The 14,092-nt window shown below is 31.5% G+C and overlaps 2 protein-coding genes across 2 annotated transcripts in view; both read left to right on the top strand.

Annotated features, from left to right (window-relative positions):
• The window catches only part of LOC125827213 (40S ribosomal protein S30), a 359,593-nt gene that overhangs the window by 311,415 nt on the left and 34,086 nt on the right, over positions 1–14,092 (top strand). The gene's annotated exons all lie outside the window — the stretch shown is intronic.
• Positions 9,070–12,843, top strand: LOC125827191 (probable tocopherol O-methyltransferase, chloroplastic). Its single transcript, XM_049506554.1, is given in 7 exon segments — positions 9,070–9,505; positions 11,130–11,140; positions 11,142–11,300; positions 11,888–11,992; positions 12,124–12,327; positions 12,412–12,514; positions 12,606–12,843. Coding segments are annotated over 7 exon segments (1,107 nt in total). The 5' UTR covers positions 9,070–9,084; the 3' UTR covers positions 12,710–12,843.

The raw sequence follows: 14,092 nt of genomic DNA, 5'->3' as shown, positions 1-14,092 counted from the left end.
AAAATTAAAATCCACTTATTTAAGTTATTCAATAAAATTCTAATTTTCACCACCCAAATAAATTTGCTTTGTTGCTAAAGTTACATATAGGACGCGTGACTACAATGTATATGTGTGTCTTGTATTATTATTATTATGTGCACTTCCCTCAATTAAAATTCATGAGATATAATGGCGCCACAATAAGTTGCAAGATTATGTGACATTTCATGGACGATTAGTTTTACAAAACTCATCAAACAAAGCCCTATAAGTTATAATTAATACTTGGTACTTTCAATTTGTCTTTCAACTTATTATATTATATATTATCCTATAGCAATGTTAACCGTAACATGGAAGAAGCAAATAATAAAAAAGTGAAATAAATGCTACTATAAAGTTTATAAAATGTAATTGTTCTACAACATCCTTATGTAAATGCTAAGAGTCTGTTTGGATTGACTTAAAAAAAGTAGAGTTTTTAAGTTAAAAATAAAAAGCCAAAATTAAATGACTTTTAAGTAAAAAAATATCAAGTAAGGGAAAGCCTATTTTTTGTTTTTAACTTATGTCAAGTCATTTCCAACTTATTTTAAGTTATTTTTAACCCTGTCAAACACTTCCTAACTTATTTTAAGTCATTTTGACTTATTTAAGTTAATTCTATATTTGTCTAACACTTCGAGAAGTCAAAAACTGACTTAAAAGTAGGTTTGACCAACTTTTAAGTCAATCCAAACACCTGCTAAATACTATATCTACATTCTCTCTGTTAATTGGGCTAGTGGCCCAATCATAAAAAATGGTAAAGAGCAGCCCAAAAGCCCATTTGGACCAAGGACAACAGATAATTTGTGGACACAAATGATCAAAATGTATATTTTTGTATAATATACATTACGATATGAAAAATATACATTTGTTAACTATTATTTTGATTAATTGTTATTTATGTCAATTTCTGAAAATTATTTTGGATGACCATTGTTTGAAGTTTCCCCATCTTTACTGCCATAAGCCATATTTTTTTGGTGTAGATATTTATATTTAAATATTAAAATTAAAATATTAAAATCATGATAATTAATGGACATAAAGTGAAGAAAATAATGTGATTATTTTCGTAACTCATATTTCCACTATGACATGTTCTCCGTATTATATCTTCTAATTACCCATTACACTTCAAATAACTATCTATTTTCTTGGCATTTATTTATACTAGATAGAAGAACTACTACACTTATATAAAGAATGCTTTATTTCTTGTGTTGGGTGAATCATGAATGCAAAGAAGATGAGTTGTATTTTTGTTTTGCGGAAGGTGTTATCTTGGTAAAAATTTAAAAAATTTCAATTAATTCAAAATTATATTAATCATTAGACTGTTATATACAAAATCGATAAAGACTAATCTAAGAACTTGAATTTGCTTTAAAAAAGCATCAATCAATCAATTCAATTCTTTTGGCTTTATAATAACATTGTCGTGATTGTGTGGGACTAGAAATGATAGGGACGGAGAAAATTTCATTTTCACTTGATAGTACTACTTGTTATACATACACTAATGGTCAATAAGGACGGTTTTGGTTCCGCGGATTAAGTTATTGCAAAATTATAATTTCATATAGTAGGTGGGACAAAATAATATTTAGTTTAAGCATTCTGGCATTTGATTTAATTAAAGAATAAAATTTACATTGAGAAAAATAATATTAAGATAAAAAAATATCACAATAATCGTAATATATGATTTCAATTATAATAAGCGTTACAATCTTTAGGATATTCTTGTGATTCTTTCAACAATAATATAAATTATGTTAAATTTGAATTGAATTTGATTTGATTTGATTCAAGGACTGAAATAACTTGATCTTGGATCTTCGTCTTGAACTTGATTTAACTTAATCACTATGAACATTTGAATATTTATAACGAATAATGAATTTAGATTTCATGCTACGAACTTTGTTCTTCAACTCAAACGTTGAATCTGGACTTATACAGAGAAAATTAGCAGTCTTTGATACATAAGCTCTCTTTTGTTTCTTATTATCATTTCGGGTCCTTTTCTAAAATATAAAAACCCTACTTATCATTGTAGAGTGGAAGAGTTGTAGGGAAGACAAACTCCTTTCGACCAATCAAAATAAAACTGACATGACATACAATCACAAATATTTATTTTTAAAAGATATAAAAATATGCAATAAATTACTATAAATATTTGCATATATTATTTATGAATTATGATCTACTCGTTTGATAAGATCATATAGTACTAATATATTTTTCACAAAGTGCAAATTTTTCATATTTATGAAACTCAGTAGTAATTAAATCAAAACGTCCTATGTCAAAGCAAAGAGGATACCCATAGATTCACGAAAAACTACATGTGTTATTTCTACTTCACGTGTGAACGTATAACGTATTAAGTACAACAATTGTTGTATGTGCCGCCGAGGGGCATAGTTATAGTTGTATTCAATCGAATATTTTTCGTCGAAATATTATATTGTATATATATAAATGTTAAATTTTACTTTCAAATGATATATATTTAAAACTAGATATCCTTGATAAAGGCTATACCTTTGGTACAGTGATAGTGTTCATTGAGTGAAGGAGATTTGAGTTTGAACCTCAAATACCACAATTATTTTTGGTTTATTTTGACAGCTCCACACTATTATTCTTAGACACCCTTAATGTAACGACCCTCTTAGTGGTTTTATGAATTTTAATCATTATTTTTATATTAACCTTTTATAGTAGCTTTTATAAATAATTTATGACTTATAAGAATGAGTGATATGATTTTCAGATTTAATACAAAATTATTTTGTTACTAATAATAATAGAAAAGGTGAATAAATAAATATAAAAAAAAATAAAAATAGAAATAAAAGGGCAAATATTGTTGGCTGTTGTGAACAGCAGTAGTTCGCGCAGAAGGAAAAAAATAAAAATAAAAAGAAGGGTTGGAATACTACCTGCGGCGGCCGACAACGAATTCAGGTGAGAAGTTCAAAATTTCGATTCCTTGAATACGCAATATATTGCTAAATATGTTAAGTTGTCCATTGTTCTGGAAGGAAAGGTAGTATTATATAATATTATATGTTAGTATGTAGTGAATTGGACTTCTTTTTGTTTGCTGCAACATTTATTTTTCAAATTAATGTTAAGTATTATTATATGGGTTACTATTCACAGGTTATAGTAAGTAATCATGAAGTAATTATAACCAATGATTGGAGGATGTTATAGTATAGGATAAATGCCCTAACAACGTTCTGCCTATTAGTTTCACGTGTAAGTATTGTTTCTTCAGTGAGTTTTGATTTGAGATTTTATATAATTATCATATTATGATTAAAGTTTTGGTATATTGAAATAGTAGTGGGTGTATTGTAGTATATGAAGATCATTAAATTTATGTTATTTAGAGATATTGAGACTAAACCCTAGACTTGAAATTTGGAAAAGAACTTGAAAGAGTTGACATATTAGTTGGTATCAAGATTAGGATAACTTGATTATAGAATCGATGTGAGTTTTTGGGTCTGGGCTTAGACCTGTAGTGATATGGTGTTGTTAGTTTTGAAATCTTATCGTGGTCATTTATTTGAATATATTGCTTTGATTTGGAAGTTCAATGAGAGGGGAAGACTCAAGTCCCAGAGTGATTGTTCGACTATTTGAGGCAAGTGGATTTCTAAACCCTTGTTAAGCATATGGAATTCATGTATTTCCTTGTGGTATATGTTTGGGAGTAATGTGATCAATTGTTTGTATGATGTGTTGAGAATTGTTTGAAAGACTTGTTGAATCATTGTTGAAGTTGTATCATGATTGTGTTGTTGTGAATTGTGCAATGTTATGAAAATGGTCATCTCCTCATTATTTGTGTGAACATGTCATTTGCATTGTTCTGAGACATGGTTGTGACAAGTGTTATGTGCATTGAGAAAGAATAAGAAATTAAAGAGGATGTACCATTTCGAAGGATGTATCGCGCGCCGCGATGGATACTATATTTCGAGGGACGTGTCGCGCGCCGCGACGGATACTATATTTCGAGGGACGTATCGCGTGCCGCGATGGTTACTATTATCGAGGGTCGTATCGCTCACCGTGATAGATGCATGGACAGATATATCCCCCATGGGTCCCGGACTGAGAGACAGCGGGTGTGTATCACTAGGTCAGACATGCATCACTATACTTTCCATTGCATTGCACATATTTATCATTATTGAACTTGATATCGTGTTTTGCTGATCTTGTGAGTGTCTTTCTGTGGAACTTTGATTGGTGAATATTGAGCTTGTTGTTGAGAATATGTAATTGTTAGAGTGTTGTTGTTGAGATATGTGCTATTTGAATTGTGAACTGTTAGGTTGAGCTGGTTTTAAGCAGGTTGTAGTTGTGGAGATTGTAATTGATGAATATTGAGATTGTTGTTGAGGATATGTAATTGTTAGAGTGTTGTTGTTGAGATATCTGTTATGTGAATTGTGAACTGTTAGGTTTATGCTGATTTTATGCATGTTGTAGTTGTGGAGGTTCGGTTGGGGTGTAAGGAGTACTCGTATTCTATCCCCTTAGCTTGTGTTTAGAGGTTTACCTGCTGAGTACCGCGTGGTTTGGTACTTACCCCTTGCTACTACATTTTTTTGTAGGTTACTAGCCCGGACCTTTGTGATATTTTCTCTTCTCCTTGTCTGAGGCTTCTTGTGGAGGTTTGGGAGGTAGTTGCTTGTCATTTCAGCGAACCTTCTTTATCCTTAATTACTATCTTGTTCTATTCTAGAAACAATGTCATTTGAGACTTGTGTTTTTCTTTTGAATCAGTTGTAATACTTTAGAGGCTTGTACAGTGACAACCAGATTTTTGGAGTATTTTTGAGTTTATTATAAAAGTTTCCGCATTTTATTGTAATGGTTGAGTTTTAGGCTGACTTGTCTTGGAGGGTTAAGACGAGTGCCATCAGGTCCATTTTTGGGTCGTGACACTCAATAAAGTTTCTGACTCCGTCACTAAACTACAACTGCAGCCACAATAAATTATATGTGCACAGTGGTGGATCTATGACAGGTTGTGGGGGTGCCACGCCACCCCCAAACTTCGACGAAAACTCTATATATACATAGGTATATATATAAAATTTATATAAATATAAAGTGTGTTACCCACAAAACAAAATTGGCATCTGGTGCCATGGTAGGAGGGCAACTTTAGAAGGTTGATGTTGCGGGTTTGAATCCCATTTGTACCTATTTTTTGAGAAATTTGCTGCATACGTTTTTTAAGAAAAAAAAAAGCTCCAAGCACGTTTTTTTAAGGAAAAATAGCTGGCACAATTTTATTTTTATTTTTTATAATTGTTATTGACTTAAATTAAATTAATTACATTATTACTCTTCTTTTGACTTTTCTTTTATTTGATTAAATACTCAATAAAAGTGTAATATCTTATTATTTATATTTTATTGATTGATTTATGATATATATCGATAAGACGAATAATTCAATCAAATATAAAATTAATTTAATCGATAAGTCTATTTGGCACCCACAGACTCTAAATCCTGGATCCGCCACTGTATGTGCAACCAATGAAAAAGCTCACTTGTGGCTTCTATATAAGATAAGAAAAACTACCCCTCAATTCCCAACTACACACTCATACTTTACGGGGGTTCTATTACCCCCCTGAATTTTATAAAACTGAAATTATTACCTCTCTTAATGCTTACCTGGCAAAGTGAGCAGCCAAAACAATATTAAAATTTTGTTTTAAATATCCCTTTTCTTTTTTTTCTTTCTTTTTGCAAACGCGATTCGGATTTAGTCGGAGCTCCAATGTGGGCTCCGGACACCGGGTGGGAAATAAAAAAAATAAAATAAAATAAATAAATAAATATCCTTTTTCAATAAATATATTTATTTTAAATTATTTTTTGTTCTTATTTCTTCTCCATAGCAATATAAATCAAATTTCCTCATCTTTCACCATCTCTAAGTCATTGTTGTCACCACCATCTCCATCGATTTTATCATTATTGACTTCAAACAAATTTTCAAACCCATGTAAAACTCTTGCAAAACCAATCAACCTAAATCAATTGTAGATAAATATTTACATATTCATATCACCCCAAAATACTTTAGATCTGATTTGAGAAAAAACAACCTGGGTTTACTTTTTATTAAAAATAAAAATAAAAAATTTAATATAATATATTAATTTACTTGATGAATTATTTGGGTACAAAGTGCACATTCTCTTACAAATAATTTTTAATGTATACAAAAGTGCACATTTTACAGATGAACACATTGTGACTCCCAACCATTTGACAATATTGTGCTTAATCTCTCCATGGAGTTCAAGGATTCTTGAACATTCCTCCCAGATTCATTGACCGATTAAATGTTCGTATCTTCACCTCATTTGGGAGGCAGCACTAGAAACTGCAGAATGGGGCACACCAATTTTATTCTTTCTTGCCTTTTAAGAACTAGCATCTTGGGGGATCTGGGTTTACTTCAAATTCAAATTTTTACTAATAGATCCTTTAATTATCAATCTCAAATCTCAATCAATCAACTACATCTCAGAAATTATCGCTATCAATCATGTTAATTCATCAATCGTCGGTGAATCGGACTTTTCCTCTTTGAAATTATTGATGATGATGTGGAAGACATCGTAGGCTCCTCCTCCTCATCTTCCTCAAGAGCTTCGGTGACCTTCATTAATGACAATATTCTTCCATGTTCGTCCTCTCTCCCCTATTCCTTCACTTTTTTTAATTTGTTTTTTAGATTTTCAGAGCAATGTCCAAATATCTTTGAACGAGTTCTGCAATCATCATTCACCTATCTTTCTCAAAGACTCAATTCATTATTCACATATCTTCTTCAAAGACCCAATTTCGATGAACTTATGGTGTTCTAGTTATGATGAAAATGGTGAAAGTGCTTTGGTGATGGAAGGGATGGGTGAAAATATAAAAGAAAAGGGTAAAGAAATATAAAAAATGAAAAAAAAATATATTTAATGACTTTTCCACTTGTCAAATGAGTGAAATTCACATGCCACCATAGACCTAATTATGGCTTTTTAAGGGTATAATTATTTCATTTTTAAACAGTTTAGGGGGATGATAGGACTTCCGTAAAGTTTAAGTGTGTAGTTGGAAATCTGGATATACATTGAGGGGGCATTTGGCCATTTTCTCTATATTTATTAAAAAAATAATTGTTATTGTGATTATTTTATATTTAGTATTAAATTCTGAAGATAATTTTGAGAATAAGTAATTAATGTTAAAAATAGAAATGATGAAAAAAATATGTATTCTCACAATTTGTTAAACCTGAATAAACAGAAGTAAATTGGATCAAGTATTTGAGCATACATTTTACTTAGAATTTTTTTAAAAGTTTACTGAGTTAAAGTCCCAAAAATTGGTCAATTTGAAAAAAAAATTAAAATCAAAATTTTATAATCAAATAGATATTTTAAAAATATTTTATTCTTATTACAAGTAGAAATTACTACTTAATTCTCTATTTACCAATATGAGTTGTGGAACATTGGTAAATTGATACTACATTTGCCCCAATTTATGTGACACTTTTAGTTTTTCGAAAGTCAAATAGTTTAAGTTTGATAAGAAATTTGCGCTTGAAATCTTCAAAGTTTTTGAAATGAAATTTATATATTTGTAAACTACGTACAAGTGATTATGTGTCACAATAATTGACAATTCAAAATAGGGAAAATGGTAAAAAATGCCCTTAAACTATGTGAAAGTAACAAAAAATGCCTTCAGTTTATAGTTTAGCTCAAAAATGTCCTTACTGTCAATACTTTGGTTCAAAAATGCCCTTAAACTATGTGAAAGTAACAAAAAATGCCCTCAGTTTATAGGTTAGCTCAAAAATGTCCTTACTGTCAATACTTTGGTTCAAAAATGCCCTTAAACTATGTGAAATGAACAAAAATATCCTCCATTTGTAGTTTGGTCCAAAAATGCCCTTATTGTAATTTTATGGGTCACAAAAAATGCTCATTTTCCAAATAAATATATCATTATTTTCTTTTTAACACATTCTTTTTCTAATAATGTTTTTTAAATTAGCAAATGTTTATCTTACTTCAACTCAGGAAAAAAATATTTCTTATTTTATTATCATTATTTTTTATCGTTATATAAATATCAATTAATGATGGATTACAATGATGTTATATATATATGACATATATTATTTATCGCAATGGTACATGAAGTTATTCTATTTTAATTGATAAAATGAGATTAAGAAGAACAAAAATATTTTTCTACATTTTTATTTGTTAAAGTGATTTTAGAAGAAAAAAACAAGAATAGTGTTCTTTAATAATATTTTAATTAGGAAGAAGATGCGTTTAAAAAGAAAAAAAAATATTTATTCGTAAAAAGGCATTGTTGACCCATTTTATAACTATAGAGGTATTTCTGGACCAAAATATTGACTGCAAGGGCATTTTTGAACCAAAATATTGACGGTAAGGATATTTTTGAACCAAATTATAAACGAAAGACATTTTTGTTCCTTTCACATAATTTAAAGGTATTTTGACCCCTTTCCCTACAAAATATTTAAAAGACATGAAAAATTTAGGTGAAAGATAGATTTGTTTGAAATCTCAAAATTAGAAAAGTACTACATAAATTGGAACTAAGTGAGTACATCTTTAATTAAATATCTTAAATTTAAATCTTAAATATAAAAAAATATGTCTTATAATGCGTGATTCAAATTTTATCGAGTGCAGATTCAGATTCTCTATCTGGTATCCCGGTTTAGCATCCAAATATAAGTGGAAATTAAAGATATGTAACACTCCACGTATACCTGCTATTTTTTTGGCATGTGATGTTATCACTTTCCATTTCTTTTGGAAATTCCAATATTGCTGCTATTAGTAAATAAATAAATAAACAAACAATTATTAGCTCATTGTTTCTCCTTCTTTCATTGCTTCAACTGTCCCCTAAATTATTTCTATAGATAGTATATAGTAATAAATCATAATGGGCAGCCCATGCTATTCCGCTTGTACTATCCAATCATTGAACCCCACGTGTCCTTCATCCTCCTCCTCCTCTGTTATCTTCGCTCTTCATAAACCCCAGATTCACAGTAATTTTATTCAAAATTATACAAGGAGAAGAATCATTACTTGTAGTAGTAATAGTAGAAGAAGAACGGCTAGTGTTACTGCGATGAATGTTGTGTCTTCATCATCAGTAGAAGTTGGAATACAGAATCAACAGGAGTTGAAAAAAGGAATTGCAGATTTATATGATGAGTCTTCTGGGATTTGGGAAGATATTTGGGGTGACCATATGCATCATGGATATTATGAACCTCAGTCATCTGTGGAACTTTCTGATCATCGTGCTGCTCAGATCCGTATGATTGAAAAGGCGCTAAGTTTTGCTGCTATTTCTGGTAAAAATGGGATTCTTCCATTCTCAGAGTATTAGTATTACTACTATCTATCGGAAATAGACTATTGTTGTTGGCGATAGTGACTAGTGAGAATTTTTAGGGTTTCAAAATATGAAAAAGTTGAAGTTGAAAGGGGTAACATCTTGTATATATACATAAAAATAATTTTAATGTGTAATTTTCTGCTGAAAGGTTTTGGATGACCCTGAACCTTTACTAGCTCTGCCCTGGTACCAATACAGGTTGTGGTAGAGTGGTAAGTAAAGGTCTCGGGTTCGAGTCCTATGAAGTCACTTTGTTAGGAAGCACTTTACCTAATATGAGATTTTTCGACATGAATTTGGATTTAATCGAACTCAATGTGACTACCAAACACTAGGTGGGAAACCAAAAAGGAAAAAAACTCTGCCCCTAATCTGTATTGATAGAATCTGCCTCTAGGTTTAGAGCTCTTTTGTTATTATCCATAGAAGAAGCTAAGAAGTTGGAGTTTTTTCCAAGGAAAAAGAAGGGTCTATTGACTTTGAGTCCAAGAAATGGGGAAACAAGATGTTGAAGACAAAAAGGCTGAACTCTGAAGAGTAAAGGGTGTAGATGATGTTTTTCAGATTATGTGAGAAAGACAAGAATTTTTTTGTTTTGTTATGTTTCTGAATATATTGATAGCTAGTAACAGCTTATGGGCTTCCTATTTGATATCTGGTATCTGCATTGGAGTCCGAATAATCTGGATTTATGCACTATGGTGGCATTTTGGATCCGCCTACATGATCATGGATTTAGGTGTAAGAAACTGTGTTGTGGTCCTCAGCTCCTATTTGATTGAGTTTTAGTGGTAGCATGGGGGCAAGCTATAGTGTTGTTAATAGTAGCTTGACTTTCATTTATATTTATGTCTCTATGGACCATTTGTTAGGTTAAAGATTGTGCAATGTTAATTGTCACTTTCGTAAAGCTGAACTTCTTTTTTTGCTATTTGTGCCATCTTAAATGTTGGTCACTTAGAATCAACCTCCCTACCTCCACGAGATAGGGGTAAGGTCTGCATACAGTCTAACCTTCCCAGAACACAATTGTGAGATTACACTGGGTGTATGTTGTTGTGCTATCTTACATGTTGCAATTAACAATCCAACGTTTTCCATATGAGTTGTATACAATAGTTGTTTTGTATCTCTCTTATTATTTCAACTATTTGTATTTATATAGATATTTGCAGATGCATAAACTCGGGATTTTTTCATGGTTGGAAAATTAGTGAAAAGGAAGGTTATGGAGTCATTCTTGTGACTGGCTAAGATATAATTGTCCTGAACCTAGTTATACAAAGGCAATTTATACAAGATAAATTAGTGCATGGATTGGGGAAATATAAATAACCTTCCACTGGCTGGCGATCATGCTTCTCATAGGATTTTTTGTTACTCATGTCAGGGCAAGGAAAACTTTTCTAATTATCCGACTTGGTAGTACTTGCATGTTGTAAGATTGATTTTCCTACATGAATGATGAGAAACTGTGTTTTTGACACTTCCTTCTTTTGTAGTTATGTATTCTGAAATCAATCATTTTTTTTGTTCTTATAATGAGTACCTTAATTTACTAGCATATTGTATATGTGCAGAAGATCCAGCGAAAAAAACCAACGTCCATAGTTGATGTTGGATGTGGCATAGGAGGCAGTTCTAGGTACCTTGCAAAGAAATATGGCGCTGCAGCTAAAGGTATCACTTTGAGTCCTGTACAAGCAGAGAGGGCTCAAGCTCTTGCTGATGCTCAGGGATTGGGGGATAAGGTATATGCTTTTGAGCTAGATTTGCTTTACAACGCTATGTGTGAGAAACTTAAATCACTTGAGCATGTCTTCTTGAATAAGTTAAACACTAATGGTATTTTATTGATTCATAGAACTGAGGATAGTTTATAGTATGTGTTTTAATGAGTGAGTTCTTAAAGCTACGTTCATTGTGCAAAACTTCTGCTCGTTGATGTTTAGTGAATCATTATTGCATACTTATCAGGAGATTCTGTACTGAACATAAATCCATGTGATAATTTTTACACATATAATGGCTGTATATTGCAGCATCCACCAGGAAGTGTTTCTCTAAAATGGCACAGTATGATCATTTTTTCAGTTAGTTGTGAAAACACTTAATTTTACATTAGTTATTTGGATTCCCTTTACGCTATTTTAATTGGACTGATTTCTAAAGGGAGCTAGTAAAGAGGAAAGTTAACTGGTTTTCTCCTCAATATCATTTGTATGTCAACGTAACCTTTCCCCTGTTGGCTCCTACTCCTACAACATATTGTGATATCTTTATATGTTTTCACATAAAATTTGCCTCTCTGTTCATTAACCGGAATACAAATGAGCAGGTTTCATTTCAAGTAGCAGATGCCTTGAATCAGCCTTTTCCAGATGGGCAATTCGACTTGGTTTGGTCCATGGAGAGTGGAGAACACATGCCGAACAAAGAAAAGGTTCATTATATCTGATACATGTTTTTTCCTTATCTCGTTGTATATTTGAACTTCAGAAAATGTACATGGTGGCGCACTTGTCACTAATTGTTGTGTAGTGTTTTCCCTAACCTTGTTTCCTTTATTGTTAGTTTGTTGGCGAATTAGCTCGAGTGGCAGCACCAGGAGGCACAATCATCCTTGTCACATGGTGCCACAGGGACCTTTCCCCTTCAGAGGAATCTCTGACTCCAGAGGAAAAAGAGCTTTTAAATAAGATATGTAAAGCCTTCTATCTTCCGGCGTGGTGTTCCACTGCTGATTATGTGAAGTTACTTCAATCCAATTCTCTTCAGGTAAATTAATTTTACTAACTGCTAGTCATGAACCTATCTCAAACATACTCTTTTCGTTCCCGCTAATCTTTTGGCTACTGGCAGGATATTAAGGCACAAGACTGGTCTGAGAATGTTGCTCCATTTTGGCCAGCAGTCATAAAGTCAGCACTGACATGGAAGGGCTTCACATCAGTACTACGCAGTGGTAAGTTGTGTCGTGCCAAAATGTGTACTACTACTAAAAATTTAAGGCACCCCTTTTTCGTATTTGATTTATTGGAGTTACCTTTTATCAGGATGGAAGACAATCAAAGCTGCACTGGCAATGCCACTGATGATTGAAGGATACAAGAAAGGTCTCATCAAATTTGCCATCATCACTTGTCGAAAACCTGAATAGTAAGTGAGGGTCTTGTTCAAATGAGAATTTCCTTAAAAGTAGAAAGCCTTTCTCAAACAGATAGAACACTTTATTGTTCGCAGAGGATTCTTAACTAATATTGTTTATTTATCTTTACGATTGAGGTTTTAAACCCCTTACAAACCCTCTTTACAATCCATATTACTCAATTGGTTTATTACAATTTGTTTCCGTTTGAAGACCAACAGTCTTGGCTGGTACTCGCAGCCATGGCTCCTTTTCTTCTTCTTTTTTTCGTTTTGAACTTTGATTACCATCGACATCTCTCTTGAGTCTTGACAGCCACTCCTGTATCAGTTGGTCATGGCTGGCACCTCTTCTAGTTGGTGACGTCTAATTTCTACGAAAGGATTGATTTTTGCTTGCATATATCAATCTTTAACTGACACCAACGAATTTGAGATTGAGACATAGTTGAGTGATATAAAATAAATATTTTTAGAATTGTTTCTAGCAAATAGTAGACTATAGAATCATATCATATCATTCATATTATACTAAAAGTGGGAAGAATGTTAGGCAAAAGTAAGATTACCATTTTGTCCCTCTATCAAATACAAATACTATTAATCATCTAATAAATTGATTAATTAAATAGTAAATTTTAATTACTACAAGGAAGAATTACACATTAAGCCAATATCAAATTTATCAAATTTTTTCGTTACAACTTACAATTTATTCATGTTGTATGGTGAATTAATATTGAATTGTTATAAGTAATTATTATCAAGAAGACAAAAAGACTCCTAATTATACTGTTCAATGAATTACAGGTGAAGACCAAAGGTTACATAATTAAGTAAGAAACTGATGGGCCTATTTTATTTTATTTTCCTTTCATCTTCCCTCACCTAAGGTTTTTCTATTTAAAGTCACCTAGAAAGGGAAATGAATTTACAAATCTCATATCTGATCTTCTTACTAAAGTATGTTATTGTCAATTCTCTCTTATAAATTAAGATCCATATTCTTATCTTTGGTATATCATTTCTTTCTTCTTTTTTTGATTTCCTTTCTAGTCATAGTCATAGACCGCAGAAGAAAAGTTGTCATCGATCTTTCTTGAATTGTTAGGGGCAATAACATTATTGTTGTATTTCGATCGAAGATGTTATAATTGATTGATTCATTAATTGTAAAGAATGTTTGGAAGGAAATAATATCTTTTTATCATGTTGTATGAATTACAACAAAATAATGAATTATTTATCCTATTTTATGTAAAAGTGCTTCTAGTGATGACCATTTGTAAGTGATTTTTGTATTAGTGTTAGATGTTCTTTTATAATGTATTCTTTTCTTATTCCTTTTTAGTTAAATATGTTCTCTGCTTATATAAATAAATTTGTGTCTAGATTA

The sequence above is a fragment of the Solanum verrucosum genome, unplaced genomic scaffold, assembly GCF_900185275.1.
Source record: "Solanum verrucosum unplaced genomic scaffold, falcon-dt-bn FXZP01000060.1, whole genome shotgun sequence".
NCBI classification, from domain to species: Eukaryota; Viridiplantae; Streptophyta; class Magnoliopsida; order Solanales; family Solanaceae; genus Solanum; species Solanum verrucosum.
This window is presented reverse-complemented; position numbering and strand designations above follow the sequence as displayed.